The 27,452-nt window shown below is 47.0% G+C and overlaps 9 protein-coding genes across 9 annotated transcripts; 6 read left to right on the top strand and 3 right to left on the bottom strand.

Moving 5' to 3' along the window:
* Positions 1–142: 142 nt before the first annotated feature.
* HO133_005595 (uncharacterized protein) lies at positions 143–1,616 on the top strand (the record flags this gene model as incomplete). Its single annotated transcript, XM_037296504.1, has 4 exons — positions 143–421; positions 492–616; positions 836–977; positions 1,029–1,616. The coding sequence occupies 4 exons, from the start codon at positions 143–145 to the stop codon at positions 1,614–1,616; spliced, it is 1,134 nt and encodes a 377-aa protein (XP_037148486.1).
* A 510-nt stretch (positions 1,617–2,126) lies between these two features.
* On the top strand, positions 2,127–3,537 carry HO133_005594 (uncharacterized protein; the record flags this gene model as incomplete). Its single annotated transcript, XM_037296503.1, has 4 exons — positions 2,127–2,521; positions 2,585–2,836; positions 2,908–3,155; positions 3,218–3,537. The coding sequence occupies 4 exons, from the start codon at positions 2,127–2,129 to the stop codon at positions 3,535–3,537; spliced, it is 1,215 nt and encodes a 404-aa protein (XP_037148485.1).
* A 493-nt stretch (positions 3,538–4,030) lies between these two features.
* On the top strand, positions 4,031–4,858 carry HO133_005593 (uncharacterized protein; the record flags this gene model as incomplete). The annotated part of the gene is made up of 1 exon (XM_037296502.1): positions 4,031–4,858. The coding sequence occupies one exon, from the start codon at positions 4,031–4,033 to the stop codon at positions 4,856–4,858; it is 828 nt and encodes a 275-aa protein (XP_037148484.1).
* A 1,576-nt stretch (positions 4,859–6,434) lies between these two features.
* Positions 6,435–7,788, bottom strand: HO133_005592 (uncharacterized protein; the record flags this gene model as incomplete). Its single annotated transcript, XM_037296501.1, has 2 exons — positions 6,435–6,524; positions 6,601–7,788. The coding sequence occupies 2 exons, from the start codon at positions 7,786–7,788 to the stop codon at positions 6,435–6,437; spliced, it is 1,278 nt and encodes a 425-aa protein (XP_037148483.1).
* Positions 7,789–8,411: 623 nt separating this feature from the next.
* Positions 8,412–11,743, bottom strand: HO133_005591 (uncharacterized protein; the record flags this gene model as incomplete). The annotated part of the gene is made up of 2 exons (XM_037296500.1): positions 8,412–11,468; positions 11,513–11,743. 2 exons carry the CDS (start codon positions 11,741–11,743, stop codon positions 8,412–8,414), a joined length of 3,288 nt encoding a protein of 1,095 aa, XP_037148482.1.
* A 986-nt stretch (positions 11,744–12,729) lies between these two features.
* On the bottom strand, positions 12,730–13,313 carry HO133_005590 (uncharacterized protein; the record flags this gene model as incomplete). The annotated part of the gene is made up of 2 exons (XM_037296499.1): positions 12,730–12,835; positions 12,913–13,313. The coding sequence occupies 2 exons, from the start codon at positions 13,311–13,313 to the stop codon at positions 12,730–12,732; spliced, it is 507 nt and encodes a 168-aa protein (XP_037148481.1).
* Positions 13,314–14,353: 1,040 nt separating this feature from the next.
* HO133_005589 (uncharacterized protein) lies at positions 14,354–16,686 on the top strand (the record flags this gene model as incomplete). The annotated part of the gene is made up of 4 exons (XM_037296498.1): positions 14,354–14,490; positions 14,541–14,667; positions 14,718–16,129; positions 16,194–16,686. The coding sequence occupies 4 exons, from the start codon at positions 14,354–14,356 to the stop codon at positions 16,684–16,686; spliced, it is 2,169 nt and encodes a 722-aa protein (XP_037148480.1).
* A 1,196-nt stretch (positions 16,687–17,882) lies between these two features.
* Positions 17,883–20,421, top strand: HO133_005588 (uncharacterized protein; the record flags this gene model as incomplete). Its single annotated transcript, XM_037296497.1, has 8 exons — positions 17,883–18,060; positions 18,131–18,392; positions 18,451–18,639; positions 18,697–18,762; positions 18,884–19,352; positions 19,403–19,482; positions 19,536–19,816; positions 19,907–20,421. 8 exons carry the CDS (start codon positions 17,883–17,885, stop codon positions 20,419–20,421), a joined length of 2,040 nt encoding a protein of 679 aa, XP_037148479.1.
* Positions 20,422–25,742: 5,321 nt separating this feature from the next.
* Positions 25,743–26,343, top strand: HO133_005587 (uncharacterized protein; the record flags this gene model as incomplete). Its single annotated transcript, XM_037296496.1, has 2 exons — positions 25,743–25,758; positions 26,165–26,343. 2 exons carry the CDS (start codon positions 25,743–25,745, stop codon positions 26,341–26,343), a joined length of 195 nt encoding a protein of 64 aa, XP_037148478.1.
* Positions 26,344–27,452: the final 1,109 nt, after the last annotated feature.

The raw sequence follows: 27,452 nt of genomic DNA, 5'->3' as shown, positions 1-27,452 counted from the left end.
CATCAAACGTGCGGTCTACACGTCAGTCAAGACCAGGTCGAGTGGGATGTCCGGGAAATGTCGGTAAGAAAAGGCGGACTAACTGTCTAGAAGCCTGTTTACCAGGTGTGTCTTGTCGTACTGGTGGATGAATAACTTCAACATGGTCAAGGTCTCTCACGAAGTACCTTCATCCTTCAGCCATCCCATGAAAGTCGTTGTCGATATGTCGAGCCTGGACCTCGCCATCTTAGCCTTCGTGATATGTATATTACGATCTTTTAGGTGCAGATATGAGTCAAAAGCCCCAGAACCGGAACCAGTCGAACGACAACCGGTTGAGTCGAAACCTCATGGCCCACCGCAGATTCCGCCATTCAATTTGAGTTTCACACCGCCATCTACACCGGTGGAAGAGCATACAAATCGAGAATCGGGAGAGGTTCGTCATCTACGGCGGCCGTCAGTCACCAGGCAGAGACGGAGAAGAAAGAACCATCGTCGTCTCCTAGATCGTTCCCACTGAGACGGTATTCAAGCAAGAAGGCCGAAGACGCAGCACCTCCCAGCCCACCTCCGTCTTGAAGCAGCAAAAGGTGTATGAAAAGCAGTGCAAGTATACGAAGCGATACAGCGGGTAAGCCCATCAAAAGACGGTCGACGCAGGAAGACTCTGCGTTCAATTCTTTCAAGAGGCTCTGTGAGGCACATGGCCTTTTGAAGAGACCTGTAGGCCTGGCGAGCATGATGGGATTGATGGAATCAATGATGAGGCTACCCTTCTGTACGTGCCTTGTTCCAAGTTTTAGAATTATCCTCTCTGGGCTAGAACGTACTGTGCTAACACGAGTGCCAGACGGTTCTTCTATGCCAAACAGTGCGACGTCTCCGTAGCCCCCCAACAGTTCAAGGAGGCTTCCCTTGCCCGCGAGGTCAATCGGCTTTGCTCCTTCTACGAGAAAATCGACGTCCACGCCTATGAAGAGACAGGAAGCTTGGTAAGTTCACCCGCTCGTCCAGACAGCATGAGAACTGAACATTTCACACAGTATTCCCATTGGGTCGGCCGCAGGGACAAGAAAGGCCAGCCGATTTGCATGTTCGATGTCGTGAAGCTGGGCTCCAAGACCATGGCAGCATTCAAAAAGTCTTCGGCCAAAATGAAGGTTAAGAGGTCGGATTTGAAAATGCCGGGCATCGTTTCGACGGAGATGTTACGTGCTTTTACCATATTTGATACGCTGACTCGGTTCGTGATGCCGCTGTGCTCTGCCGTCCCCAGCAGAAAGTATCCGGACATAGTAGTCACAAAGACGCTCTGCGTCGTCGACATCTCGGGTATGGGGCTTCGTCAGTTCTGGAATCTGAGGGGGTATCTGCAGGATTTTAGTAGGCTGGTCGGGATCAACTATCCTGAGATTCTCGACCAGGTTCTCGTACGCTTTTCACCTGCATCGCTCCATTTCCAGTCCGTCACCACTATAACAAAATCACTAACTGGCATGTACCAGGTCATCGGAGCACCTTCCTACTTCCCAACTGTCTGGAGCTGGTTTCGAAAGTGGGTGGACGCCAATACCGTCAAGAAACTCCACATCTTGCAGTCGTCGGAAGTCCTGCCTACGCTGCAGAAGTAATCTGATATGCAGAACATTGCCAAGAAATTGGGCGGAGATTTCGAGTACGAACATGGCATGCAGCCGAAGCTTGATGCGGAGGTTAGGGAGGTATTGAAGTGGTTACCGCCGAATGCTTCGCTACCCATGGGGCCGTTGAAGTGGATTGACGAAGGGAAGGAGGGGAGGGTCATTGTTGCCGTTGGCAATAATAAAGGCAGGGAAAGGGGGGAGAAGGTCGCCAGTCTTCATTCGGGCCAGAAGTCGATAGCATGAACGAAATCACCTTTTCCACAAACCTGTTCCGCAAAGATCGATGAGCATGTCGGTAGCTCGCTCTACACAAGTACTGATTCATCGAACTGCAAGACTCTGGGGTCTGCAGCTCGGCGTTGATGTTTTCATTCTCACACAAAGCGTCGTAGAATTTGCATCGTCTTACCATGCACTCCTTCAGACACAATGGCAGACAACCGGACAAACAGCATGCATGCATACACTCAAGCATGTAAATATGCTTACTACAGCATCATGAACAACAAGTACTATTTCACCTTTGAAGCCAGAGGCTATCCTGAAGAGGAAGAGTTTGGACATCTAGGTTTCATCAAGCCCTATTTTAGCGAGGTTAACCCGGATCGTCCTCTTGGCAGACCACTCAATCACACTCAGAACCAAGCAACCCTCCTCCCAATTCCCAAACTACTCCCAGCAAATTGCCTCGACGAGGACCAGTACCCATGGAACATCCTTTGCTTTGGACCCGATAGCTGCGACTGGGATTGCCAGCGCCACTCACTCTACGAAGATTTCAACGTAGCCGCATACAAGGCACAGCGATCTTCCATTCTTGTTCACCGGGATCCATCAGCTACACAGAGCGCAATGTCTACAGTGACAGGGACCTCGCTGCAGACATCATACCCGTAAGTCAAAGCTGCCTCTGCACCCTTCGGCGAGCTTCTCTGACGGCCCTATGACACGAACAGGCCCGTCCTTCCCAAAGCGTTCAACGCAAATCAACCTCGCACCATCCGCCTCTTCCCTCTCAGCAACTACACCTTCGGCACCAAAGAACACCAGCCGGAAGAAGATCCTTCGGTCCTAGCGCGTCTGAAGCGATTGGAGGAGCACTACGACAGACATGGCATGCGCCGAACCTGCGAGGGCGTCCTAGTCTGCCACGAACACAACCATCCACACATTCTGATGCTGCAGATTGCGAACGCGTTTTTCAAATTGTAAGCCACCCTTGATCCCAGCCTGACCCTTTCGAATTTGTAGCATGCGTTGACACGTGAGTTATCGGCAGACCAGGCGACTACCTCCACGCCGATGAAGACGAAATCGAAGGCTTCAAATCGCGTCTCAACGAGCGCTTGGCACCGTCTGGGACCCAGTTTTCAGGCGAGGGGGTCAATGATGAGTGGCAGATTGCGGACACGCTTGCGCAGTGGTGGAGGCCGAATTTCGAGACGTTCATGTACCCGTTCTTGCCGGCGCATGTGACGAGGCCGAAGGAGTGCAAGAAGCTGTATTTTATTCAGTTGCCGAAGAGCAGTACGTCTTTCTCTGCTCCCTTTGCAAGTGGAAGTGACAACTAATCGTGACGTGCAATGCAGAAGTCCTCAGCGTCCCCAAAAACATGAAGCTCCTCGCCGTCCCTCTCTTCGAACTCTACGACAACACCGCCCGCTACGGTCCTCAACTCTCAGCTATTCCGCATCTACTGTCGCAATACAACTTCGAATTCGTAGATGAGAATGGAAATGTGGTTGCGCAGACTCCAGGTGGTGATCCGGGACCTCAGAGTGTCAAGGTTTTGGCGAACGAGCAAGACTTTGAGGAGACGATGAACGGGGATATCAAAGAGGAGAATGGAGTCAATGGAGGGGGAGATGGTCAGGATGGCGCTCCTACGGCTCCTGCGCACGAGCAGTGAGTCTGACAGTCTACAATCGGACGGAAGAGCAAGAGCAGTCCACCTAGGCCTGGCCAGTTCGAGAGCACGAGGTTTTACGCAAAAGCACGAGCAATTCGTCTTGGTCATTCAATTCATGCACACGGGAGTCTATGGAAAAGTCACGGCTGGCTGGAGAAGCCTGGTCAATTCGTGAGCGTGTGAGCGTTTGGCGTGGATTCGATATTTCAGCCTCAAAGATTCCCATAGAAGCGATTCATTTCCAAAGAGCGAGTCCTACTCTCGCATGCTTGTATGTAGAAACAAGTCAAAATGAAAAGGCAGATGCTTTAAATATTCCAGCCATAGATCATCAACATCCAGTTGGTCAATCCAGTCAGCAGCCATCCCCCCACATCCCCACACTTTCCTCCAACCTCCCACCATAACTCTACCCCCACTAAACCTACACCCCCCAAATCCCACACCCTACACCTACACCTGCACCCCTTCTCAACACCACCTCCCCACAACCATGATCCTCATCGGCCTGACCGGCTCCCTCGCCACCGGCAAATCCACCGTCTCCACCCTCCTCCGCTCCCCCCCCCACCACCTCCCCACCATCGACGCCGACGCCCTCGCCCACCGCGCCATCCTCCCCGGCACCCGGGGCTACACCCTCATCCTCTCGCACTTCGGCCCCACGACCCCGGACCTGCTGCAGCCCCTCGACCCCAGCGCCCCCCTCGGCGTCGGCGCCAACGCCACCCGGCCCATCGACCGGGCCGCGCTCGGCCGGCGCGTCTTCGGCGACGGCGACGCCCAGCGCCGCGACCGCGCCGCGCTCAACGCCATCGTGCACCCGCTGGTGCGGCTGGCGATGGCGCGGGAGGTGCTGGGGCATTTCGTCCGGGGACGCTGGGCCGTGGTGGTGGACGTGCCGCTGCTGTACGAGTCCGGGCTGGACGTGTGGGCGTCGGTCGTGATCATGGTGGCCGTGTCCTCGCCGGCGGTGCAGATGCGGCGGCTGCGGGCGCGGGACGCCGGGCTCAGCGCGACCGAGGCGGAGGATCGGGTCGGGAGCCAGATGGGGGTTGGGGAGAAGGTGGGGCGGACGCGGGCCCGGGGGCCGCGGAGGGGGAAGGTGGTGCTGAATGATGGGGACGGGGGGGAACTGGAGCGGGAGGTGGGGCGGGTGATGGGGGAGGTGAGGGGGGAGGGGGGCGGGAGGGCGTGGGGGTGGTGGTTGATGGGGAGTCCGTACGGGGTGGCCGGGGTGAGTGCGTGGGAGGTGTATCAGGGGTGGAGGGCGAGGAGGCGGTGGGAGGAGGAGAGGGCGGGGGAGAAGGCGAGGTTGTGAGGTTGGGGGGATACTACGGCTTTTTCAGAATGGAGGAGACAGGACTCGCTGCGCCTGAGATAAGACCTGCTACTTCTCTCGACGCAGGTGAGGAAGATTGGCGCTAGAGGGAGACAAACGCCTTTGCAAAACAGACTTCTTCTCTTGATATCTCGCTCTGTCATCGCTTCTCTTACAAGCCACCATCTGTGCATGTGAAGTTTCCGTCGGAGAACTTGGCTGCGATATTGATACTCTCATCGACAGCAACCATTTGGCCCGGCATCTGAAAAGTCAGACATTCTCATTCTCATCCTTGCGCTTCGTCTTACGATACATACATCTCTTTGATTGGCCAACCACTAACAGGCAAGAGACTGCACTGTCGCTGCACACAATCCGCGGACGCCCCAAATCCTTGACATCTATCTTCTCGCCGAGACCAAGTGCTGAAAGTCCTTTTCCAGACGCCGTATCACCACCATCGATCCGCCGGTCTTCAGAATGTCCTATAAATACAGCGTCGGATACGGCCATCAGAGGGATCGTTCTGCCGGCTCACAAGCTATCCTCTCGAGAGACGAAATGATCTCGTAGACGACCCTGACACCGATCCGACCGCATCCATACTTCGTATATCGCAAGAGTCGTTTCCTCGTCTTTTAGAAAAAGCAAACATGTGCACCCCCTCAACCCTCTTAGTCCGCGACCGTCACAGCATCCGAAAACCAGCACATACCAGAACCTTCCGCTCGAGTCAATCATCATGAACCGCACGCGCGCACTCGCGAATCGGCGCGAAAATCCACCCGGAAACCGAGTCGAACAAAGCCACGTACCAGTACCCCTATCGCCAGAGCTAGTCTTTTTACTGTTGTTGTTCGTGGACAGTGGACAAGTGGACCTCGCCTGCTACCATGACTCCAAGACTTTTCATACGTCCTTCTCGACAGAGAGACCAAAGGAAAAGCCCTGCATATTCGCCCGATTGACGCGGGATAGTCGGGCGCGGATCAATCATGTGCGCGTCTTTCACGGGCGGCATGACTTTCAAGTCGAGATGAATTATGTTATGCACGCTCAAGCAGCGGAAGAAGCAAAGGAGGAAAGATTGAAAGATTGAAGGAAGCAAAACGAAAGAAGGACAGAGGCAAAGAAGACGGGCTACAAGCCACACCCCCCCATCTCCGTCCATCTCAACATCATCAACAGAGCCAGCATCAACCTCTACACGTTACCGCCGACATCAAGAAAAGAGCCGTTGCCCAGTTCTTGGTCAGTCGGTCTACAGAGCGACAGATGGACACTGTCATTACGCTGCTTGCCCGCACCGACACGGAACGGAACGGGACGGGCGTTGATAACGTAGGGAGTTTCTGGAACATAGATGCATCTATGGATTTATGAAGTGTGGGTTGATGGGATGGGGAATGGACAGGTAGAAGGTGAGATGGTGCGAGTCGAGGGTTTAGCATCGGTAGCGGAAGGTTGCAGTGAGTGAGGACGGAATGATTGCATGGGATAGACTTCCCCTGGGGCTGATTAGGAAAATATGTAATAGATAAAAATCCACGGTTGCCATCTGGCGCGCAACCCATCACCGCAACTGTCGATTAAACTCCTGCAAGGCGGCGGAGGAGAGATAGAGCGGGTATCTCAGCTCGCCGGCTTTGGCTACCGCGTTCGTCTGTACGCATCATCGTCGTCAGCGCTTCCTCTCTCAAGAAAACATTCCAGCAGTAGCGGAAGAACGTAGCACTCACAAGCCTCTCCCTCACACCCTCCAACCCCTTCAACCCCCACCCCCTCTCCCTCATCCGCCCGAAATATTTCCCGAAAACATTACTCGCGCCCGCGGCATTACTCACGATATCGTACATCAACGCCGAATCAACGCCCAACGTTTCACAGAAAGCCATCGCCTCGCTCATAGCGGCGAGATGCACCCCGACCATTAAATCCGTGATATCATCCACATTGATCGTCGACGTTGGGTCCAAGGAGCCCTCAGACGCCTTACCAGCCCGTTCCGTCACCAGACGCGGCCTCCCGGGCAAGTACAACCTCACAACGACGCAATCGTCCTCGGCGCCCCACCCCGCACCGATGGCGCTCAAAAACAACTGCTCCGCCACCGCCACCATCGGCAGCGGGAACGTCTCCGCCCTCGCCGTACCCGCAACGATGCCCACATCCTTCGCGATGATCGTGACGGCGCTGTACCGCCCGAGACCCGGCTCCAGCATAAACGGCACCCGGTTGCCGAACATCCAACTGGCGCCCTCGCCCTGACGCAGCTCCTCAAAGACCCTCTTCGTGTCCAGCCCCGCCGCGGCGGCCAGACCCATCGCCTCGCTCGCCATGGCGATGTTCACTCCCGCGAAGATCTGATGGATCAGTTTCGCCTTGCTGCCGCCGCCGAGCCCGCCGGGGACGTGGTAGAGTTTCCTACCGTCGCTCAAGCAAGCGAGGATGGACTGGACGTGGGGCGCGAAAAGGGCGTCGTGGGCGCCGGAGGAGAAGACGGACAGGGAGCCGGTAGCGGCGCGGGCGGCGCCGCCGGAGACGGGGGCGTCGATGAGGCGGATGTCCGACCGACGCAGCTCGTTCAAACGCCGTTCGAGCTCATTGATATACGCGGGCGCGACGGTCGAGCAGACGATGATGGTCGCGTTCTCCTTCAGAGCGGCCACGGCGCCGGCGACGGGGTCGAAAAGGAGAGGGCTGGCTTGGAGGTGGTTCGCGACCATGACGAGCATGAAGTCGACATCTCGGGCCGCTTCGCGTGGCGTGTTAGCCGAGGCGCCGCCTTCGGCGACGAGCCTGAGCATGGAGGGTTGGTAGACGTCGTAGCCGATGACTGGGAAGCCGGAGCGCAGGAGGTGAGTGGCCATGCCGTAGCCCATGGCGCCGAGGCCGGCGAAGAAGAGGGTGGGGTTGGGGTTGGACATGTTGGACGGGTTGTGGAGGGATGAGAGAGAAGAAGGAGTCGAAGGTGAAATGGTTTAGATATCATCGCGTATTGCTGGGAATCGAAAATTGAAGATGAGATACTTCACTTAGCCTATTCACACTTTACCCAGCCCAGCAGCTTCCCCACCTCTGACGTATGCGATAATCTCTTGCTAGAAAAATCGAAGATGGAGAACCTTGTATAGTTCCTGCACCTACATAACCTCTCCGTATGTCAGCGATCATATACAGCTGGCATAGTCACAAGTTCTACGAGTGATCCATTAAATCAAGGAAGGACCAGAGGAGAAGAGATTCTAGGCTAGCCAAGTCTTGCTTAGCGTCTTATTGACCGAATCTAAACCTCATTGGCGCAAAAGCCGCAAAACTTCCTGCGCTACAACCAAAATCTAGAAAACCTTGTCGCCCGAGCGTCCCAGAGTTCTAGGTATGCGACTTTTATAGGACTGATATCACAGGATTCGAGAGGTGTCTATACCTGATGCTCTAAATCTTGACGAAGACTCTTTCCGCAAGGTGGCATGCCAGCAATGTTCATTCCCAACGATAGAACTTCTGGGTCTAGTGCATGTCGCCCTCAACTTTGCAGGGATTTTGGCCGCTACAGTTTGGACTCGGTATCCAAGAACTCGCTCAGATCGGTTACGGGTTTGCGTCCTGCTGTCAGCTGCAACCCAGCTTTGAATTCGCGTACGTTCTCGATGAGCGTACTCTTCTTAACAGGTGGTGCCTCGGGCAAATCCTCCATGCCGTCCACCCCGTCGACGGACTGTTTGACTTCAATACCCAAACTGGGTAAGACGGTTCCCAGTAGTTGCTGCCCTTGCGCCAAGACACCGTTTGCCTCCTCCTCACCCATCTCCACGTCTTCATCGAGATATTTGGCAACAGCATCAATAATGCCGGCTTGGTCTCCACCTGTAACATCCACGCCATCAAAACGTTTAGTGAGCTTTTCTTGGTCGGCATCGATCCCCATGGCGGTCAAGTATTTTCCAAGCGTAGTCACAACCTTCTCCTTTTGTTCAGCCGGGGAGACGTGGCCTGCTACTTCTTTAGGCGATGATTGCGCAATCATGTGTACCGAAAGTTTGGCACGAGATGGGGATGTAGGGTTGATGTAATGGTTGAAGAAGTCAATGAGGTCCGACTTGGTCAATGGCTTCAGGTGCGAGACGTCGTGTTCCCGTGATAAGAAATCGAGATATTCGTTGCTGATGTGGCTCCAAAACCGAGAACTCTCCTGGTCAAGGTTCTTGATCTTCTCCAGCCGCTTCGCGATAAGACTGCTTTTATGGCTCTCAAAGTCTTCTGTCGACATGGCTTGCAGCGACTTCCCAAAATGTGCCAAGAATGCATTGATCCGCTCCTCGAGGTATTCTGTTGGTTTCTCGGACTGGATGATCACTCTGTAGCCCATCGTCGTCGCTTGCATCTTTACGCCCGTAAAAACAATGTAGCCAAGCTGTTCCTTCGTTCGTAATTGATCAAAGCCTGCCTCTTCCGTCATCTGCCCTAAAAGTAGAAGCTTCGCCCTCAAGATCCTGTCAACAACGTCTCCAACAAAGATATAATATTCAATACAATGGTTGACGTTTGCGGGATCGCCTAGCTTCCGCTCGAACGTATAGTCACTACCTGGTGAGAGTATCAAATTCCTGGCCATTTGCCATTGCGTCACGGGTAACGCGCGCGGTTTAAGGGTAGATTCGACAAGGTCGGTTATTCGAAGAGCGTCTTCTTTGTAGATGTTTCCATGACAGAGTATTTCAAGATGCACCTGGCGAAGCAGTTGAGGATAGAAACTTGAGATGTCCTCAGGGGTGAGGTGCGCAATCTCAGCTAGGTATTGTTCGTTGATCCATGCTTTGTCGGAACCGAGCCATGTAGTGAACTCGCCGACTTGGTGATAGGGCTGCTGGAAATCCCAGTTGCGATAGCCCCTTAGTACTCGCTCTTTCACGATCTTGAACCTATCCGGCTTCACTTCTAGGTCACGCATAGTCACAAGAACCTTCTCCAACAGCACGGATATCTTGTCGTTGTACCCACTCACGTCGATTCCAATACCAACGTAATAGTCCCCGAGTTCATATTCGAGACCGGCTATCTCCGCGTCGTATGAATATTCACCAAGGGCATCTTTGACAAGCTGGCAGAACATCCTCGTCTTGACAGAATTTGATGGGAGTGCTGCAGCCAATGGATTTCGCAGAGTAACAAAAACGTTTGCTCTGGGCACCCAGAATTTATCATCCTTTTTCCACCAGGTGCGAACAAGCTCATCGTTGCGAATGAGTTTTGGAGCCTTCAAGATCTCTGCGATCTCCTTTTTCTCGACTGTCAGCTTTGATGGTATGAACTCGTTCCGGTGTGGGAGATGGAGCTCTGGTATTCGGTCTTTTGATGTGACCTCTTCAGCTTTTGTGACCGCAGCGGCAAAGTCGGGACTGATGTTTTCGACTTTGTACTCTGTTCCGTACCACTTCTCCTTCATGGGCCAATCACCGGGATACTGTTGGCTGACGATGGTGAGTCTGTAGTTGTCTGCTTTGAGATATCCCAGGGCTGTGCTTATGGCGTCTCCGTCGAACTTCCGTATCAGATCTGTGGCACTGAGAAGCCACTCTCGAGGCAGAGGCTTTTGCATTGTGCTGCACATTGTCCTGACGAAATTGCTCGCAGAGCTCTTCTCCTGAAATTTGAAGTCAACCTCTGACATGCCCTTGACCTCGTCGATAATCCATTTCTGAGGCGGACTCTCCTTGATCAGAGATATGTACTGAAACACAACTTCCACAATTTCCCGATAGACCTTCAGACCCTCCTCAGTCAGCTTGATCGAGACTTGGAAAAGCGCTGACCCAGGACACACAGACGTGGGCCCTGCGGAAAGGCCATTGGCCCATCCCTTGGCCTTGGTGTATGCAAGAATACTGCCCGGACCTTCGTGTCCAATTAGGTGACTAATGTAGCGGCTTGGCTGTGATTCGTACAAGTTCTCCTCGTCTTGGTATGGAAAGCAAATGTCCAGTGTTCGCTGGTCCATGACGGGCTTCGCAAAGATTTGTGTCATCAACTCATTTTTTGTTAACGGTTGCAGTCCATCCCATCGCTTTTGTGGCAGATCCTTGTTGTGAACGCCAGCGAATAATTCGCCAACCCACGTCTCCAATTCATCCAAGGACTCCTTCCCTAGCACCACCAGCTTCATCCGATTCGCCGAGTAGTGCTTGTCATGGAACCGTATGAACTCTTTCCGCACATCTACGCCTCTCTTCCTTGGCTCATCTCTGAGCGTGGCTAGATTGCCTGTAGAAAAATGGTGATATGGATGCTTCTTGCTTGACAGGGACTTGCTGAGCTGCGATAGTCGCCAATTGTCGCTTTGTAGATTTTTCTTGTTCTCTGAATCGACTGCTTTAAGTTCGCGGTCGAGAGTAGAGGAGAGGAAGAGGGGTGATATGAAGAATTGGGCGAATCGATCAAGGGCTCCATAGAGTGGCGGCGATGGGGAGCCGTTTGTGGCATTCCCCGAATCAACTTCTGTAGAAGCGGCTACTTCAAAGTAGTAGTTTGTTTCCGTAGCTGCAGTATAGGCATTGGAGTATCCAGAATGGGCTGAGAGGTACTCATTGTAGTCGTTCTCTTTGGGGTACTGATGACGATTAGCAATTGCTAGAATATAAGCAGTAGATTTACCTTTTGCGTGCCCATGAAGAGGAGATGCTCCACAGCGTGGGCCATACCTGGCATATCATCTGCATCGCTAAAGCTTCCAACGTTCACATTGACAGCCGCGCCAGCTTTGTCTGTGTCTGGATCATGGACGAGAAGAGCTTCGAGCTTGTTTGGAAGTCTGATGACTCTGTAGGATCGATCATCAAGCGCTGGAGCCTCCAGCTTGTCTGTGACGCGCTCTATGGGAGGCATCCTGGCAAAAGAACGTATGGGGGATGTCCCAAAGCGGAGTCGTAGAGTGAGCGTTCTCGCAGTGAGAGTTGCGCTACGAGAGCACGCAGGACCATACAACACAGCGCTCGCAAGGATTACAGAACGAGCGTAGAGAGTAGGTCTCACGTGAGACATGTAGTCACAAGCGAGGAAGAGGGAAGGATACAAGGTCCTCTATCCCGTCCCTGCCATGTTAGTTCCATTCTCGTAGGGCTGAGCTAGAGATCTCTCCGAGATCTCCACTTGGAGGCGATGAAAAAAATGCACTACTCTAGGGACACGCCGAAATCGCAGAATTTCATCCTCATCAATCTTTGTAAGTTGACAACGAGACGACGTATCATGAAACCTTCAGTGCAAGGATTACTTCTCGTCTTTCAGAAGAAATTCAATGTCTGCTGCGGTGGCCTAAACTCCTCTGAAGAACCTTACATACCCCAGCTCGTCAGCTGAAGGGGTCGCGTTGGGTGTTGGATCCGTTCAATGGGACTAGGGCTGACTACGTTCCGCCATGGACTGGAGAGGCGCCTGCAAATGCGACTTCGGAGTGACAATTACCGGTCTTCAGTAGTTAGGGAACTTGCTGGGGTCAGGCATGACGAAGGTGACGATAACCAGCCAGTGGAGCAGGGAAGGGGTAACGTGAGACTCGCTGCTATCCTGAAGAATAACAATAGGTACTAGATAGAAGCGTTCAAGACGAGAATCGCGCTCTGCATTCGCAAAATAGCCGATGGCCTCGCTCTCCGAAGTGTTTGTGTCAACCGAATACACTTGCACCCTTCATCCTTTTTGATTCAAGTCCATTGAAGCTTAAACCAGAATACTCTAAAATCCCTGCTGTTCCCCGGGCTGTTCCCTACTGATAGTTCATCTGACCCCAGCAATCCACGATTGATATGGTGATATAGCGCCAGCAAACGCATGACTTAAGTACACCTCTCCGTAATATCTCTATTCCGATGTCAAACTCGTATTTGCATCTTAGCACTGGGACCGGCCACTGGCACAGCCGCAGTGGACTCGGCAATTGGCTCGAAAACGTACAGATGCGGACCTATACGCGAGATCCTGAGGAAGTTTTTTCTAAACACAGATAGTGTCAGCGGCAAGCGATCGCAATGCCCCAGCGGCTCGCAGAAACTCACATCCTATCTCGATGCTCTTCCGCCTCTATAGTATCGCGGCCTACTTCCCGCCAATTCCCAGGTCGAACAGTCTGCTCGACCGACTCCGGATCCTGATCACGATACAGCACAATTCGGATACCGGGATGCTCCATTATACGGTGGACGTATGGAGCGGATGCAACCCGATAGCTCATTGTCGTTGGATCGCTATACTCCAACTCACCCCCCCTCTCTCTTTGAACCAGCCCAGACCATAGGTGAACCACTCCGGAACATAGACGGTCTTGAGGTTCGGCAGACTTGAGGTGCTCGACCTCAAAGGAATTTGGGTCCCCGTCACAACACGCGAGATGGATGAAAACGATCGATCCACGACACTCTAAGCCCATCTTGGGAAAAAGCTCATTGAGCACTTCCATGTCGCCGCAAAGATCGAATGAGGAGGTCAAGAGAAGGTCCACGAGTATGCGCTGATTGATGTGTGCTAGGTCGAGAAAACGCCAACACGAATCTGTTGGCTGGACCTCAAACGGAAACCCTGTCCGTCCCTCACTCTTCTCAGCTCAGCGATAGGACGACTATAACGAATGACGGCCGGGAACCGCATGAGCTTCTCTATTCTCTCGGACTCGTCCACCCCATTCATTTTGGAAAGGGCGGATGCTGTGCTCTGAATCTATTGTAGCAATTCTGCAATATTTGCCGTACTTGTGCGCGTTATTTAAGCTTGAATGCAGTGTGTAAGATTGTTCGAGTAAGCTTTTCCGTAGCTTTACTATGACCTGTCTCTCCTCGAACTATCTTCAGCGTGCAAAAATGGCCGTTATGGTCCCTGAAATAGCACGAGTATATGCGCATACGTAGCTCGAATGGTAACATACTGAATCGATCCATCGTGTTGATGAACTCGATATTATATTACCCAAAAGAACGGCTTCTTTTCACTCCCGTGCCTTGCCTTGAGGGCGGTCTAGGCAACAGTAACGTAGGACCCCTTGCAAGAAACAGTCAGCCCCAGCAGCGCTCCATCCAGACCGACTGAGTCATATCGCCGTATAATCGAATTGGCCATACCGTGGTGTACTACCTGTTTAGACACGAGAACAAATGCGCAAGCCAAAAATACCACTAAACCCCCCTATCTATACATTCCCCGCCCAGAGTCCAATGCCCATCGTGGAGTCTGCACCGTCAGTTCTAATGTGACCTGCAGCGTCCATCTCCGTCCGCAAGGGACCGGTAAGCTCAGGCTTCTCGTATCCGCAATAGAGATGACCTGAGCACGTGACCTGCGGCTCGAAGGCAAGTCAGAACAGCCAATCGGCGAAACTTCGGGTCAGAAACCACTTTACGCGTGGAAAAGTCGCGTTTCTCCACAGCGCGCGACATCCCAATTCTCCTTGCCCATCCGTCTTCTCCTGCTCGTCGCCTTCTACTAAACATCAGATAATCTTCGAGAATGGACCGACAATCAGTCTACTCACTCAGCGTCCTTGCTCCAGATCCAGATGCCAGTGAAGATTCCAGAAGCCAAACACAAGCCCGTTTGCGCGAGTTCATCCTAGAGTTCCGGCTCGACAATGCCTTCATCTACAGGTTTGCCAACATGTAGGGCTCGCTGGCCAGCTGCTGATGTTGAGATTCAGAGATCAGATTCGAGAGAATGTTCTAGTGAAACAATATTACTGCGACGTCGATATAGCCCACCTCATATCTTATAACGAAGAGCTGGCGCATAAGCTCACTACACAGCCAGCAGACATCATACCATTAGTACGCCCGTTTGCGCGAATGGTTTCTAGGAAGTCGCTAATAGCTTGCAGTTCGAAGCCGCTCTCAAGGAATGCACCCGTCGCATCGTCTTCCCCTCACAAAAAGCCAGCGACCTCTCCATACCCGAGCACCAGCTTCTCCTACACTCCTCCGTTTCCCAGATTTCCATCCGCGATTTGGACGCGACCAACATATCTCACCTTGTCCGCATACCTGGAATAGTCATTGGTGCCTCCACACTCTCCTCCAAAGCCACAGCACTCTACATACAATGCCGAAACTGCCAGCACTCGGAAACGTTGCCCGTAAGTGGTGGGATATCGGGCATCACACTCCCGCGCGTATGCTCCAGCAAGAGGGCGCCTGGAGATCCAACAGACAAATGCCCTCTAGATCCTTACTTCGTGGTACATGAGAAATGTCAATTCATCGACCAGCAGATACTGAAGCTACAAGAAGCGCCAGATCAAGTACCTGTGGGAGAACTTCCAAGACACATCAAGATCTCTGCCGATCGATATCTAACTAACCGCGTGGTACCTGGCTCAAGGTGTACCCTCATGGGGGTCTTCTCTATCTACCAAAACAAGGAATCGAAAGGATCAGGAAACTCCGCGGTAGCCATCCGAACACCGTATCTACGAGCGGTAGGCATCACAACAGACGTCGATCACACGACCAAAGGCAGCGCAATATTCTCTGAAGAGGAAGAGCAAGAGTTCCTCGAGATGAGTAGACGACCTGACCTCTACGAAAGATTCGCCGAGTGTATTGCACCCTCAATCTACGGCAACAAGGATATCAAGAAAGCTATCGCCTGCTTACTCCTGGGTGGATCCAAGAAGATTCTGCCAGACGGTATGAAACTTAGAGGTGATATCAACGTCCTGCTACTTGGTGATCCTGGAACAGCGAAATCTCAGCTTTTGAAATTTGTCGAGAAAGTCGCACCAATCGCCATCTACACATCTGGCAAAGGGTCCTCAGCAGCTGGTCTGACAGCATCGGTGCAACGGGATACCAATACCCGCGAGTTCTACCTTGAAGGAGGAGCTATGGTGCTTGCCGACGGCGGTGTGGTCTGCATTGACGAGTTCGACAAAATGCGCGATGAAGATCGTGTAGCCATCCACGAAGCTATGGAACAGCAGACCATCTCTATCGCCAAAGCTGGTATCACGACCATCCTGAATGCCAGAACATCGGTGCTTGCGGCCGCTAATCCAATTTTTGGGCGATACGACGATCTAAAGACGCCGGGCGAGAACATCGATTTCCAAACCACTATCTTATCTCGCTTCGACATGATCTTCATCGTGCGCGATGAGCATGAGAAGGGACGAGATGAGCGGATAGCGCGACATGTGATGGGCATCCAGATGGGCGGACGAGGAATGGAAGAGCAAGCAGAAGCTGAGATATCGGTTGAAAAAATGAAGCGGTATATCAGCTATTGTAAATCGTAAGGCCCCTTTTCCATCTCACATTTCGCCCTCTTCTTTGGCCCCTGCTGAGCCAGTATGCAGACGCTGCGCGCCTCGCCTCTCCCCTGAAGCCGGCGAAAAGCTCTCTTCCCATTTCGTCTCCATACGCCGACAAGTCCATTCCGCCGAGATATCTGCCAACGCCCGCTCCAGTATTCCAATCACGGTCCGCCAACTCGAAGCCATCATCCGTATCACAGAATCCCTTGCCAAACTCTCACTCTCCCCAATCGCCCTTGAATCTCACGTCGATGAAGCCATTCGCCTGTTCTTAGCTTCGACGATGGACGCAGTGACGCAAGGAGAAGGGCAGGGGAGTAGAGAGGTGATGGAGGAGGCGGGCAAGGTCGAAGAAGAGTTGAGGCGGAGATTGCCCGTAGGTTGGAGCACGAGTCTGGCGACGTTGAGGAGGGAGCTGGTGGAGGGCAGGGGATGGAGCGAGCAAGCTTTGAACAGGGCGTTAGTGGTGCTGCAGAGAAGGGAGACGGTGCAGATTCGGAATGGAGGGAGTCAAGTATATAGGAGTGGGGCTTAGCGAAGGAATCTAAAGGGAACAAAGGACGAATCGATTAGTGCAAGCATGGAGAGCTAGGGAGTTTTGTGCCTTGTAAAATAACGATTGCTAGCTAGCCTTGAATTATTCCCCTGATCCTGATCTTGATTCTACCACCGAACCCTCATCGAATTTCAGGAAATCGTCTCCTCGTCCCCCATCTCCCCTCGAACGTCTGTCTCCGCGCACTCCCTTTTCAAAACCGCAAATCCTCCGGATTCGAAACGATGAGCCCCCTCCCATACCGGATTTCGTAGAACTTGTCCCCGGGCAACTTGAGCATCCCCCCCGGGATCTCAAACTCTCCTTCCGCCATCCATCCACCACGCGATTGAAACCTCGGTCTTGTGCATCATGGACACCATCCCTTCGACCGTCAATTTCCAGGACGTCTCATCGGAAAGCACTCGCATGCAAATCACTGCAAAGTTGAACGCTGACATCTTGAGATTTTTAGAAAAAGCCCGCACGCCTGAACTACGAAGGTCTTGATAAATTCGCAACGAATGAGTTCTGGCTGATAATTTGAGGACAAGAACTCTTTAGAATTTCTTTATCTACTCTTTGTACCGCAAAAGGTTTTTCGTTACAGTCGTGGCTGATAAGTAAATTGCGACCCTGTCGAATAATTTAGGGTGTACGGGCTTTTTTGCTCCCCGTTCGATATACGAAGGTGAATGTTACCAGGGATGGCGTCCCTTTCCTTCTATCGTGATACACACTTCTCCTGTTATCTGTTCGTTCTCCACTCAAAAACACCATCGGACTAGAACCAAATCTCGGTTTCCCCACTACTATCTATCAGTGGCTGAAATCAAGCCCCCACCGTCTTCGAATCCACCATCGCACTTGTCTCTGCTCACTCCACCCACTGCTGTTCTTGATTATCTCGATCATCTCGCTTTGAAAAGCTCTCTATCTTGGATATGTCCGTATCTTTCTTGATAGCGGCGTTTTTTCAACAGTGCCAAGGACCCCACATAATTCACTCAACGCTGCTGGAACGGGCAAGAGTTCACGCCGTCTTGACTTGGGTTCTTCACGATGCGTCCAAGAATGAAAGTTCCAGATTGGCTTATCACGGACCAACGAACATTCAAAAGGCATGAATCCGCTTGCTCCGAAAGATTCTTTCTCCTTTATCCCCAGCTGGAAAATTCGCACCGAGGGTTTCCAAGATGAAACTCACCAACTTCCTCTCCTTACTGCTGGTCTTTCTTGGTCAACTCAACCTTATCAACGGAGGGCAGGTTGCTCTTCGACCTCGACCGAAGACACCGTTACTGTCCAGATCGATTCCGACCAATGGCTCGATCTTCGACCCCACGGACGAGGAGTCCTTCTACACGGTTGGGGGTGAGATTGAATAAACTCCTATTGGAGCCTCAGATGAAAAGTTTCTAACGAATTCCACGTTCTGTGTTAGACGATCCGAAGACCGTCATCAAATCAATCCATCAAGCTTCGAAGCGCAAATATGTGAATTTCGAGAAATTCGAAGACTACCTGCGGCCCCAAGAGAGACTTTGCACGCCCACGCCGGATAACAAAACCACAGTACTGACTTTCCCTCTGGATCGTGCGCTCTATCTTGCCGCTCGCGAGAGATGGGCAGGGGAAACGAGGCTCGTTTTTATCGGTCACGACCCTTCTTGTTACGCTCCGGAAGAGGAGCGATCTTCGTTCAAGTAAGCTCCATCAACGCAGTCTATAATTCCCTCAGAGTCAAAAGCTGACCAATCTAAGGTCATTGTCTATTGCATTCGACGATGCTTTACAGATTATCCGGGTCATTGGCAAACCCTTGCGTTTCGGAGACAGGCACTTTCCTGCGCCTACTGAACTAGTTGTTGGCAGGGCACCCCGAGATGTCGTTCTGACTCCTCGTATGACAAGTAAACAGGACCGTTGGCCGCATGTGGGGAATGCTCTCAAGTGTCTCAAACACCTAAAGAGGTGCATCATTAAACACCTTAATCTTGATTTCGATAGCCCAGACAAACACATCAGTTTCGACAGCGAAGAAAACGAGCCGCGCAAGAAGTATTGGCCACCAGAGTAAGCGAATCGAAACCCTTCTTTCTAGCGGCTTCTCAGGAAGGTATTGACATGGATATAGCAAATTAAAAGAGAACACAGGGGTCCCCGAATTATTTGAGTTATACTGCCTGGAATGTAGGACCACCGGTGGGGTCGACCAGGAGTTTCATATCATTTTCAATCCGGTCAGTGGGTCTGACGACGACGATGAGAACGACGATAAAGAGGATGATGACGACCATCACCACAGCCGCCGCGATGATGATGATGATGATGATGATGATGATGATGATGATGATGATGATGAAGGTGACTTCCGCGAAATGTTTAAGAACCACATCAAGCGCGCTTTCGTCAAATACAGCGTGAGCGATGAAATCAAGATTCGGAAACAAATCGAAATTCTCTCGAATGTGGGAGCGGACTTATTCTGCAATGTAGCCCTCGTCGGTACCGCTCCTCCTGGTACCATGTCATGCACCCCTGCATACACCGGAGGAGGCCTACAGTGGGAACCGTCCTCTGCTCCGGAGGATAAAGCTGCTCGTGCAAAGGCGACGGGCCCAAAAGAGGTTGGGGATCCGAAGGCGGGCTCTGGCAAGACCAGTGTGAGTTTTTTCATCCCGTCGTATTTTGAATGCTTGATGACATGGCGAAGTCCTGGGGCTACTCCATCTGGCCCATGGACGTCGGCATATATGTTTGGATGGATCTTGGCATTTCGACCCAAGTCAACCTGTAAGCCCATCCATCTACACGACACAAAGGTGGCATGTCGGCTAATCATGTAGGACTCTGCCGGGGTTTGAGGCGACGATTCCGGTCGGGTCCGAATTCGAGATTGATGTAATGGGGGGCGAAGATGGGGGCCCCATTCACACCACCAACTTCGACCCCATCATCGAGATATTGAAAGCAGACCTGTCCATTCAATCCACCGAAATCCACTACAACATCGCCGTCGGGCCCAAAGCTGGCATCAACATTGGACTTCCAAAGGGTGACCTCGGGATCGGGTTTGGGGTTAGGCTTGACGTCGTTAGGGTTGATAATAAGTGGTCGGAGTATAAAAGTAAGCGGCCCCCCTGCCCTCTCTGAGAAAGACTCGAATTGAACCATTCCCGTGCCATCGCACTCCGCAAACCTGACCTCTATCAAACAGACGTCACCAGTGCTTGCACCGAGCCCAAAGGCGGCGAACAGAAAGACGGCGAGCCCACAGAGCAGGAGGAAGCGTTCGAGAACGCCTTTGGCTTCACCATGGATTTGAAAACGGGGATCTACGCCTTCCTCAACCTCGCGGGTTTCTACGTCGACACGAATTGGATCGGCGACAAGGTGGGCAGCGACTTCTCCGGCCTCTACTGGGGCATCAAAAGCCTCGTCGCCAAATGCGGTGACTGTGGCGAGGAGCAGTGTGTTTCGCAAAAGATGAACGACGTCCTCGACGTGGCGATCGACGGCCTCGGTTTCATCGATTCGAAATTCCGGGTCAGTGAGTTGACGGACAGCGATCACGTTTCGAAGGACAGCATCCTTTCGCTCAACGACCAGATGGTGGGAGAGGATATGCCCACCGGGAACCCGGACGTAGCGTGCTATGCGAAGCCGGCGTCCGGCATCTCCCGTCGCGAAGTCTTTGGCGATGAGGATGTCAACGTATGCCAACCGAAATAAAAGGCGGAGCTGTCGGGGAAAGCTAGAGGAGTCTTTCATGGTATTCAGATTTCTGTATAGGGTAATCGTAATCAATAATAACAATGGTTTAACTCGCAAGGACAAGTTCAAAGGTCATTTCGTCAAGACTCAAGAAGGATAGGTCAAGTCAGGCAAACTAGACCGCCATCAAGCCCGAGTCTAGTCGGCAACGCCCGGCAATCAAATCAACGCCTACCTCATCGACTCTGCCTGGATCGAATACAAACATTGCAGAAGACAGTCGCACCACTTCTGCTCGCTCTGTCAAAAAGGATGGAATGTGAATAACGGTGATGTGGAAGGATGATTTATTCTATCTCTGAAATCTTCTAGGGGATATCTTTGACCCCATATAAATAGAGTGATATAGTTGATATACATATAGGTTATAGCGGAGAGTAATTGGGAATATAGCTGGGAATTCTAAATATAATTAGAAATTTTATATTTTAACACTTTTCTATAAGCAGCTTATAATAATTTAAAATAGTATAAAATTTCTCTCTAAATAGTTTATAAATAGTTTAATAAAACTTCTCTAACTTCTAACTTCTCGCTAATTTTATTAAATTTTAAAAAATTTTATAGAAAAAAGGAAAAGAGTATTAGCTCTCTAATTATTAATAAGTGAATCTCTAATAAATCTTTCTAATTATAATTAATAGTTATTTTCTATTTTAGAAGAAAATAAAAATAAAAGAAATAATAATAATAAGTTTAAAGATACTTCGAAAAAAAATAGATAAAGGCGAGAGTAATAACTTCGTATAAAAACTAAATAGCTCGATATTATTTAAAGAATTAAATATATTCTCGTTAATCTCGAAATCGCTATTACGTAATAATAAAGTAATTAAAGTAAAATAAAGACTCTATTACTCTTTATTAGAATTTTTAAAAATCTTATTAATATCGATTAAATATTATCTTTAAGATTTAAATTCTTATATTAAAAATAAGAAATACTTATATAAGAATCTTCGAATAATATTAATAAAAGCGTTTTAATAAAAGATATTAAATAATAAAAACGATTTAATAACGAAGGCTAATTTCTAATAAAACTATATAAAATATAATTATTATAAATATATAAATCTCCTCCTTAAAGGGGAATTAGCACCCTTCTTATATTACTTATTTAGAGATTTAAAACTAAAACGCTTATCTTAATAGCTATTATTATAAGATTAAATTTAAAACTTTATAAATAATAAGAATACTCGATTTTTTATAATAGAATTAAATTACGATAGCTCTCTCGTTAATAATTACGAGTTAAAAAAATAGGCTATCGTAATATTAATAAAGATGTCTATAGATATAAGATTATCGTATATTAGTATTAATTAATATTCTATTAGAAAGTATAAAGGATAGATATTTAATACTATTCTACCCGCTTTCGAGTTTATAATCTATTAAAAAGAATAAAATATAAATAACGATAATATAAAAGGATAATTAATTCTATCTCTAAAATCTTCTAGAGAATATCTTTAATTCTATAGAAATAAAGTAACATAGTTAATATATATATAGATTATAGCGAAGAGTAATTAGAAATATAACTAAAAACTCTAAATATAATTAGAAACTTTATATTTCGATATTTCTCTATAAGTAGCTTATAATAATCTAAAATAGTATAAAACTCCTCTCTAAATAGTTTATAAATAGTTTAATAAAACTTCTCTAACTCCTCGCTAATCTTATTAAACTTTAAAAAATTTTATAGAAAAAAGAGAAAGAGTATTAGCTCTCTAATTATTAATAAGTAAATTTTTAATAAATCTTTCTAATCGTAATTAATAATTATTTTTTATTTTAGAAAAAAACGAAGATAAAAGAGATAATAATAATAAGTTTAAAGATATTTTAAAAGAAATAAATAAAGGCGAGAGTAGTAACTTCGTATAGAAATTAAATAACTTAATATTATTTAAAGAATTAAGTATATTCTCGTTAATTTTAAAATCGCTATTGTGTAATAATAAAATAATTAAAATAGAATAAAGGCTTTACTACTCTTCGTTAGAATTCTTAAAAGTCTTATTAATATCGATTAAATATTATCTTTAAGATTTAAATTCTTATATTAAAAATAGAAAATACTTATATAAAAATCTTTAAATAATATTAATAAGAGTATTTTAATAAAAGATATTAAATAATAAAAACGATTTAATAACGAAGGCTAATTTCTAATAGAATTATACGAAGTATAGTTATTATAAATATACGAATCTCCTTCTTAAAGAGGAATTAGCACCCTTCTTATATTACTTATTTAGAGATTTAAAATTAAAACGCTTATCTTAGTAGCTATTATTATAAGATTAAATTTAAAACTTTATAAATAATAGAATACTCGATTTTTTATTATAAAATTAAATTACGATAGCTCTCTTATCGATAATTATAAGTTAAAAAAATGAATTATCGTAATATTAATAAAGATGTCTATAGATATAAGATTACTATATATTAGTATTAATTAATATTCTATTAGAAAGTATAAAGAATAGATATTTAATATTATTCTACCCGCTTCCGAGCTCATAATCTATTAAAAAGGATAAAATATAAATAACGGTGATATAAAAGGATGATTTATTCTATCTCTAAAATCTTCTAGGGGATATCTTTGATCCTATAGAAATAGAGTGATATAGCCGATATACGCATAGGTTATAGCGGAGAGTGGCTGGGAATATGGCTGGGAACTCTAAATATGGCTGGGAACTCCACATTTCGACACGCTCCTTGGTCACGAATTGAGGATGCTGGGCGATCATTGGTGGGGGAGTCTAAATGCCGACTCTGGCCAATTTTCTTCACACCTGTGCCGGTTCTTGACACTCGTTGCCACTATCTTGGCCGTCGTTGCCCACTCTTTTGACCCCTCGCAGTCGCGCGTTCCTATTTCTGTACTTCTATAACTAGTGTACTCTACGCAGCCAGTAACGACGCAAAAGTATAGATAAATCAGACTTCGTGTTGAATTTGTCTAACAGGTGCTTGCTGTGGGCACTGGACATAGTTTCAGTTAGGGATGACTTTTTGTCGGTAGCTCCCGTGGTCCAAGGCCAGCATTGCTTAAAAGACTGCCAATGCCAAGAAAATGGTAATCGTATGGGAACACGTTATACTTAGTATGGGCCACCCCAACGCTAAGGTTACCCTAATACCAATTTTTTTAATAATTTAAACCATCCATCCCCTATCTATCTATTATAATTACAACTATATCTAACTTATATATCGTTATTTAGAAATATATCTAGAAGGCTTTAATTACTATTACTCTCGAAATAAAGTCTAAAATTACTCGATTAATTATTAAATTTAATATACTTTACGATTAGCTTCTAAATCGCTATAATAAAATCTTCTTTAAAGATAGTTACTCTTACGCACTTATAGATTATAAAGAATAGACTCTTTATTAATATATATAATAGCTCGATGAATTAAGAATATCTTATCATCATTCGATATTTAAAAGAGCTATAAATTCTATACTCCGCGAGCGCTTTAGCTTTATTAAATATATAAATAATTATTAATCTACGCGATTTTTAAGATATAATTCTTAATATAAAATATATAAATAAAAGTCTTTTATAGCTTAATAAAAGAATATATATAAATTAGAAGCTATTTAGAACTAGTTTTAATATTTTTAAAATATTTATTAAGAGTTTAAAGTATAAATAGAGAATATCTATAACTTTAATAAGATTAAATTTCAAATTAAAATAAGTAAGAGTTAATAGATTATTATAGAAGAAAGAGAATTTTTATTTTATTAAATAAATATAGATAATAAAGAGTATATTATATTAATCGAGTATATTAATAGCTTAGATTATACGCTTTCCTCGATATTAATTTTAACTAAAAAATAATATCTTAATAATTAATTTTAAGAGAGTCTTAATCTCGATACTTTATAAAATATTAATAATATTAAATATATAAATAATAATCTATATAAAGTCTAGATTAAGTATTTTAATTATTTTATAAAGAGAAGATATATAAAGATATATAGATTATTACTATTTAATAATTATAATAATTATTTTACTAGAGAAATATTTAAATATATAAAGAATAATAATATTATTCTATTCTATTTACTCTCACACTCTTTATATCTATATTAATTATTAAATATAAATATCTTTTAATTATTTAAATACTAGTATATCGAAAGAATTAATATTATAATATATTAAGTTAGTAATAATTATTTAAAACTCGATTTTTTAATTAATTTTTAAGTAATTTATAATTAAATCTTTATTAGATTAATTATTATATTTAAATAGCGAGAAATAAATCTTTTTCTTTATAATTCTACTATTATTTTAAATTATTTAATTAAATTTTAATAAAAAAACTCTTTACTAAGAAATAAGACTTTAGAGTAAAAAATATCTAATCTTAAAGATTAATTAATATTATATATTTATTATTAAATTATATAATATAAAAAGAAATTATAAAATATATATTTAATCGATTAATTATTTAATAAATATATTTATAAAATAGAAGCGAAGATACTTTTAGATTTTCTCGCTAAGCGAGAATTAGATATTATTTAATAGATTATAATAACTTGAGTAGCTTATAAAGTAAAGTTTAATATAATAATTTAAAAGAAAGATATTATCTACTCTTATTAAATCTGAAATAAAATTATTATATATAAGAAAATAAAGATTATAAAGACTTTAAAGGCTTTAAAGTAAATAAATATCTAAGAGTTTTAGATATATAATATATTTAGAAATAAGAAGATTAAGTAATTTAAGATTATTATAATAAGAATTAAATAATTAATTAAGATTAAAAAGACTAGAGAGATTAAAATAGATAATAATAGTTTATAATATATATATATATAGGTGGGTAAGTAAAATAATTAAAAAAATCCGTATTGAGGCGGCCTTAGCGTTGGGGTGGCCCATACTAAGTATAATGTGTTCCCATACGATTAAGGTCATCGTGCATACTTTAGCGAAACGATGCGATCATGTGAGGAGCAAGAAAGACCCCTCCCGACCCCTCTTTGGCCACGTCATATGTATTTACTTGTCCTCAAATACAACACACAAACACAAACGACCAATCGTATAGATAATCATATCCAAACCTCATCATCAATACATCTCCAGAAAAACATCTTTTTACCAAGTCAGTCCTAATGTCCACCGTTTCATTTCTTTCAACAACATCACCCTACTGACTCGCACATCAGCAATCATCCAAACCCCTACTCGATCAAAATGGACAAAGTAGGAAGTAAGGCAGGCTTCCTTTCCGCATTTCCTTCAGCGAGAACCGTGCTGACACTTCCTTGTAAGGTGTCCTCGGCGGTACGGCGGACACAGTGGGAAAAGGCGTAGGAGGTGTAACCAACACGGCTGGTAACGCTGGTAAGGGACTCCGCATCGGACTTCTGGGTTTCTTTCTCGGCTTGACGCGTGATCGTTGTGTACATCCTGTTTCGCCCTTTTCTTCCTTACACCTCTACAGACATGTTTCACTATCGCGACACTATAAGTCGAATTCTTCAATCAACATTTCCTACCCACCCCATTCTTTCCACGTCTGATCCTTCAAAATTTCGCTTGATCTCTCTCTCTCTATGCATGACTATGATGTACCCGTACGCTGTTGAAAATTCTGACAACGCACCCAACCACAGTCGGTGGCCTCGGCAACGTCCTCGGTGACACCCTCAAGGGCACAACTGGGACTCTGGGTGACGCGACAAAGGGCGTCGGCAACGTGGCCAAAGATACCACTGGTGGCGTCGGAGATACTGCACGCTCTGCTACCGGGGCGAAGCAGGATGCTCAGAACCCGTTGGGGTTGAGCGAGTAGGGTGATGGAGACGCAGAGTTGGGCGGACACGAGAGGGAATGGCGGAGTGGAAGACTTTTAGAAGATGGTAGATGGGTGGGCAAGCAGGTACATATTAAGCCGCAAACACGCTAGGACATTTCTCACGATTACATTTCACCGAACATTCACTACTCGCAGATGCGCCAAGCCTAGACTTCACTTTGGGTGTTGGGGCGAGAAGCACGAGTCGTTCCGCGTTGTTCCTATCCCTAGCTCATGCGGCTTCCACCTCTACCCCCTACGGTGACTCTATCAATTTTGGGGAGTAGACGGAGTCCACCCAAGGAGTCGAAAATATTAGGTGGGTCATGAAACCCGGCGGAACTCTGCCTTTCACATCTTGATGGGGTCGGCCTTGCCGAAGGAACATGCACGTGCACAAAACATCACGCGATCTCCGGCTGAAGGGCTACGTGTAACGTCTCCGTTGCCCACTCTGAGCTGTCGTCTTCAGGCTGCTGCTTGCTCTCGCATCTTCCGCATATACTAGGAATGGTGGTGCCCACTCTGCCTCCACCTTCGTTGTCGAAAACCAACCTTTACACCTTCCTGCTATCTTTCTTGCAGACTTTTTTTCTCCCACATTATTAGAGGAAACATGTTATCCACCATCAAACTTCTCTTCCCCACGCGACTTTCCTTTTCACGGATGCCTAGGGAATTGAGGTACCTAAGGTCGCATCAAGGCCCTCTCAGACAATCTCCCGAACTCTCTGTCCTCCTTTCCTTACACTAAACCCCTTTCTCTGCAAAAATTGTCTCTCGGTACCCACTCGGATTGCGTGCAAAGTACCGAACGCTCCACAGCTTGTCGCCAGAAGCCTTGACATCTAGGCGATTATCCGCAACGCGATGATGCTGCGAGCAACAACCCTATCTTATCATACAATTATCTTTCTTCTCCAGTGCTAAGTTATTGAAACCGGCGTTGGCATTGCATCAATTGCTGTTTCCAGAATGACGACCTTCCAAACCTCCATAGCGCTTCTTCTGTACCACCTCACCCTATCCCCTGCAACATCCGTCCCAGTCCTCTCCCAAGCATTATCCACAAACAACAGTCTGCCCACCATCCTCATCCCCACCAA

This window comes from Letharia lupina, assembly GCF_014066315.1.
Source record: "Letharia lupina isolate WasteWater1 chromosome Unknown contig_21, whole genome shotgun sequence".
Classification (NCBI taxonomy): domain Eukaryota; kingdom Fungi; phylum Ascomycota; class Lecanoromycetes; order Lecanorales; family Parmeliaceae; genus Letharia; species Letharia lupina.
Note: the sequence above shows the minus strand (reverse complement) of the source record. Positions and strands in the feature narration are given on the sequence as shown.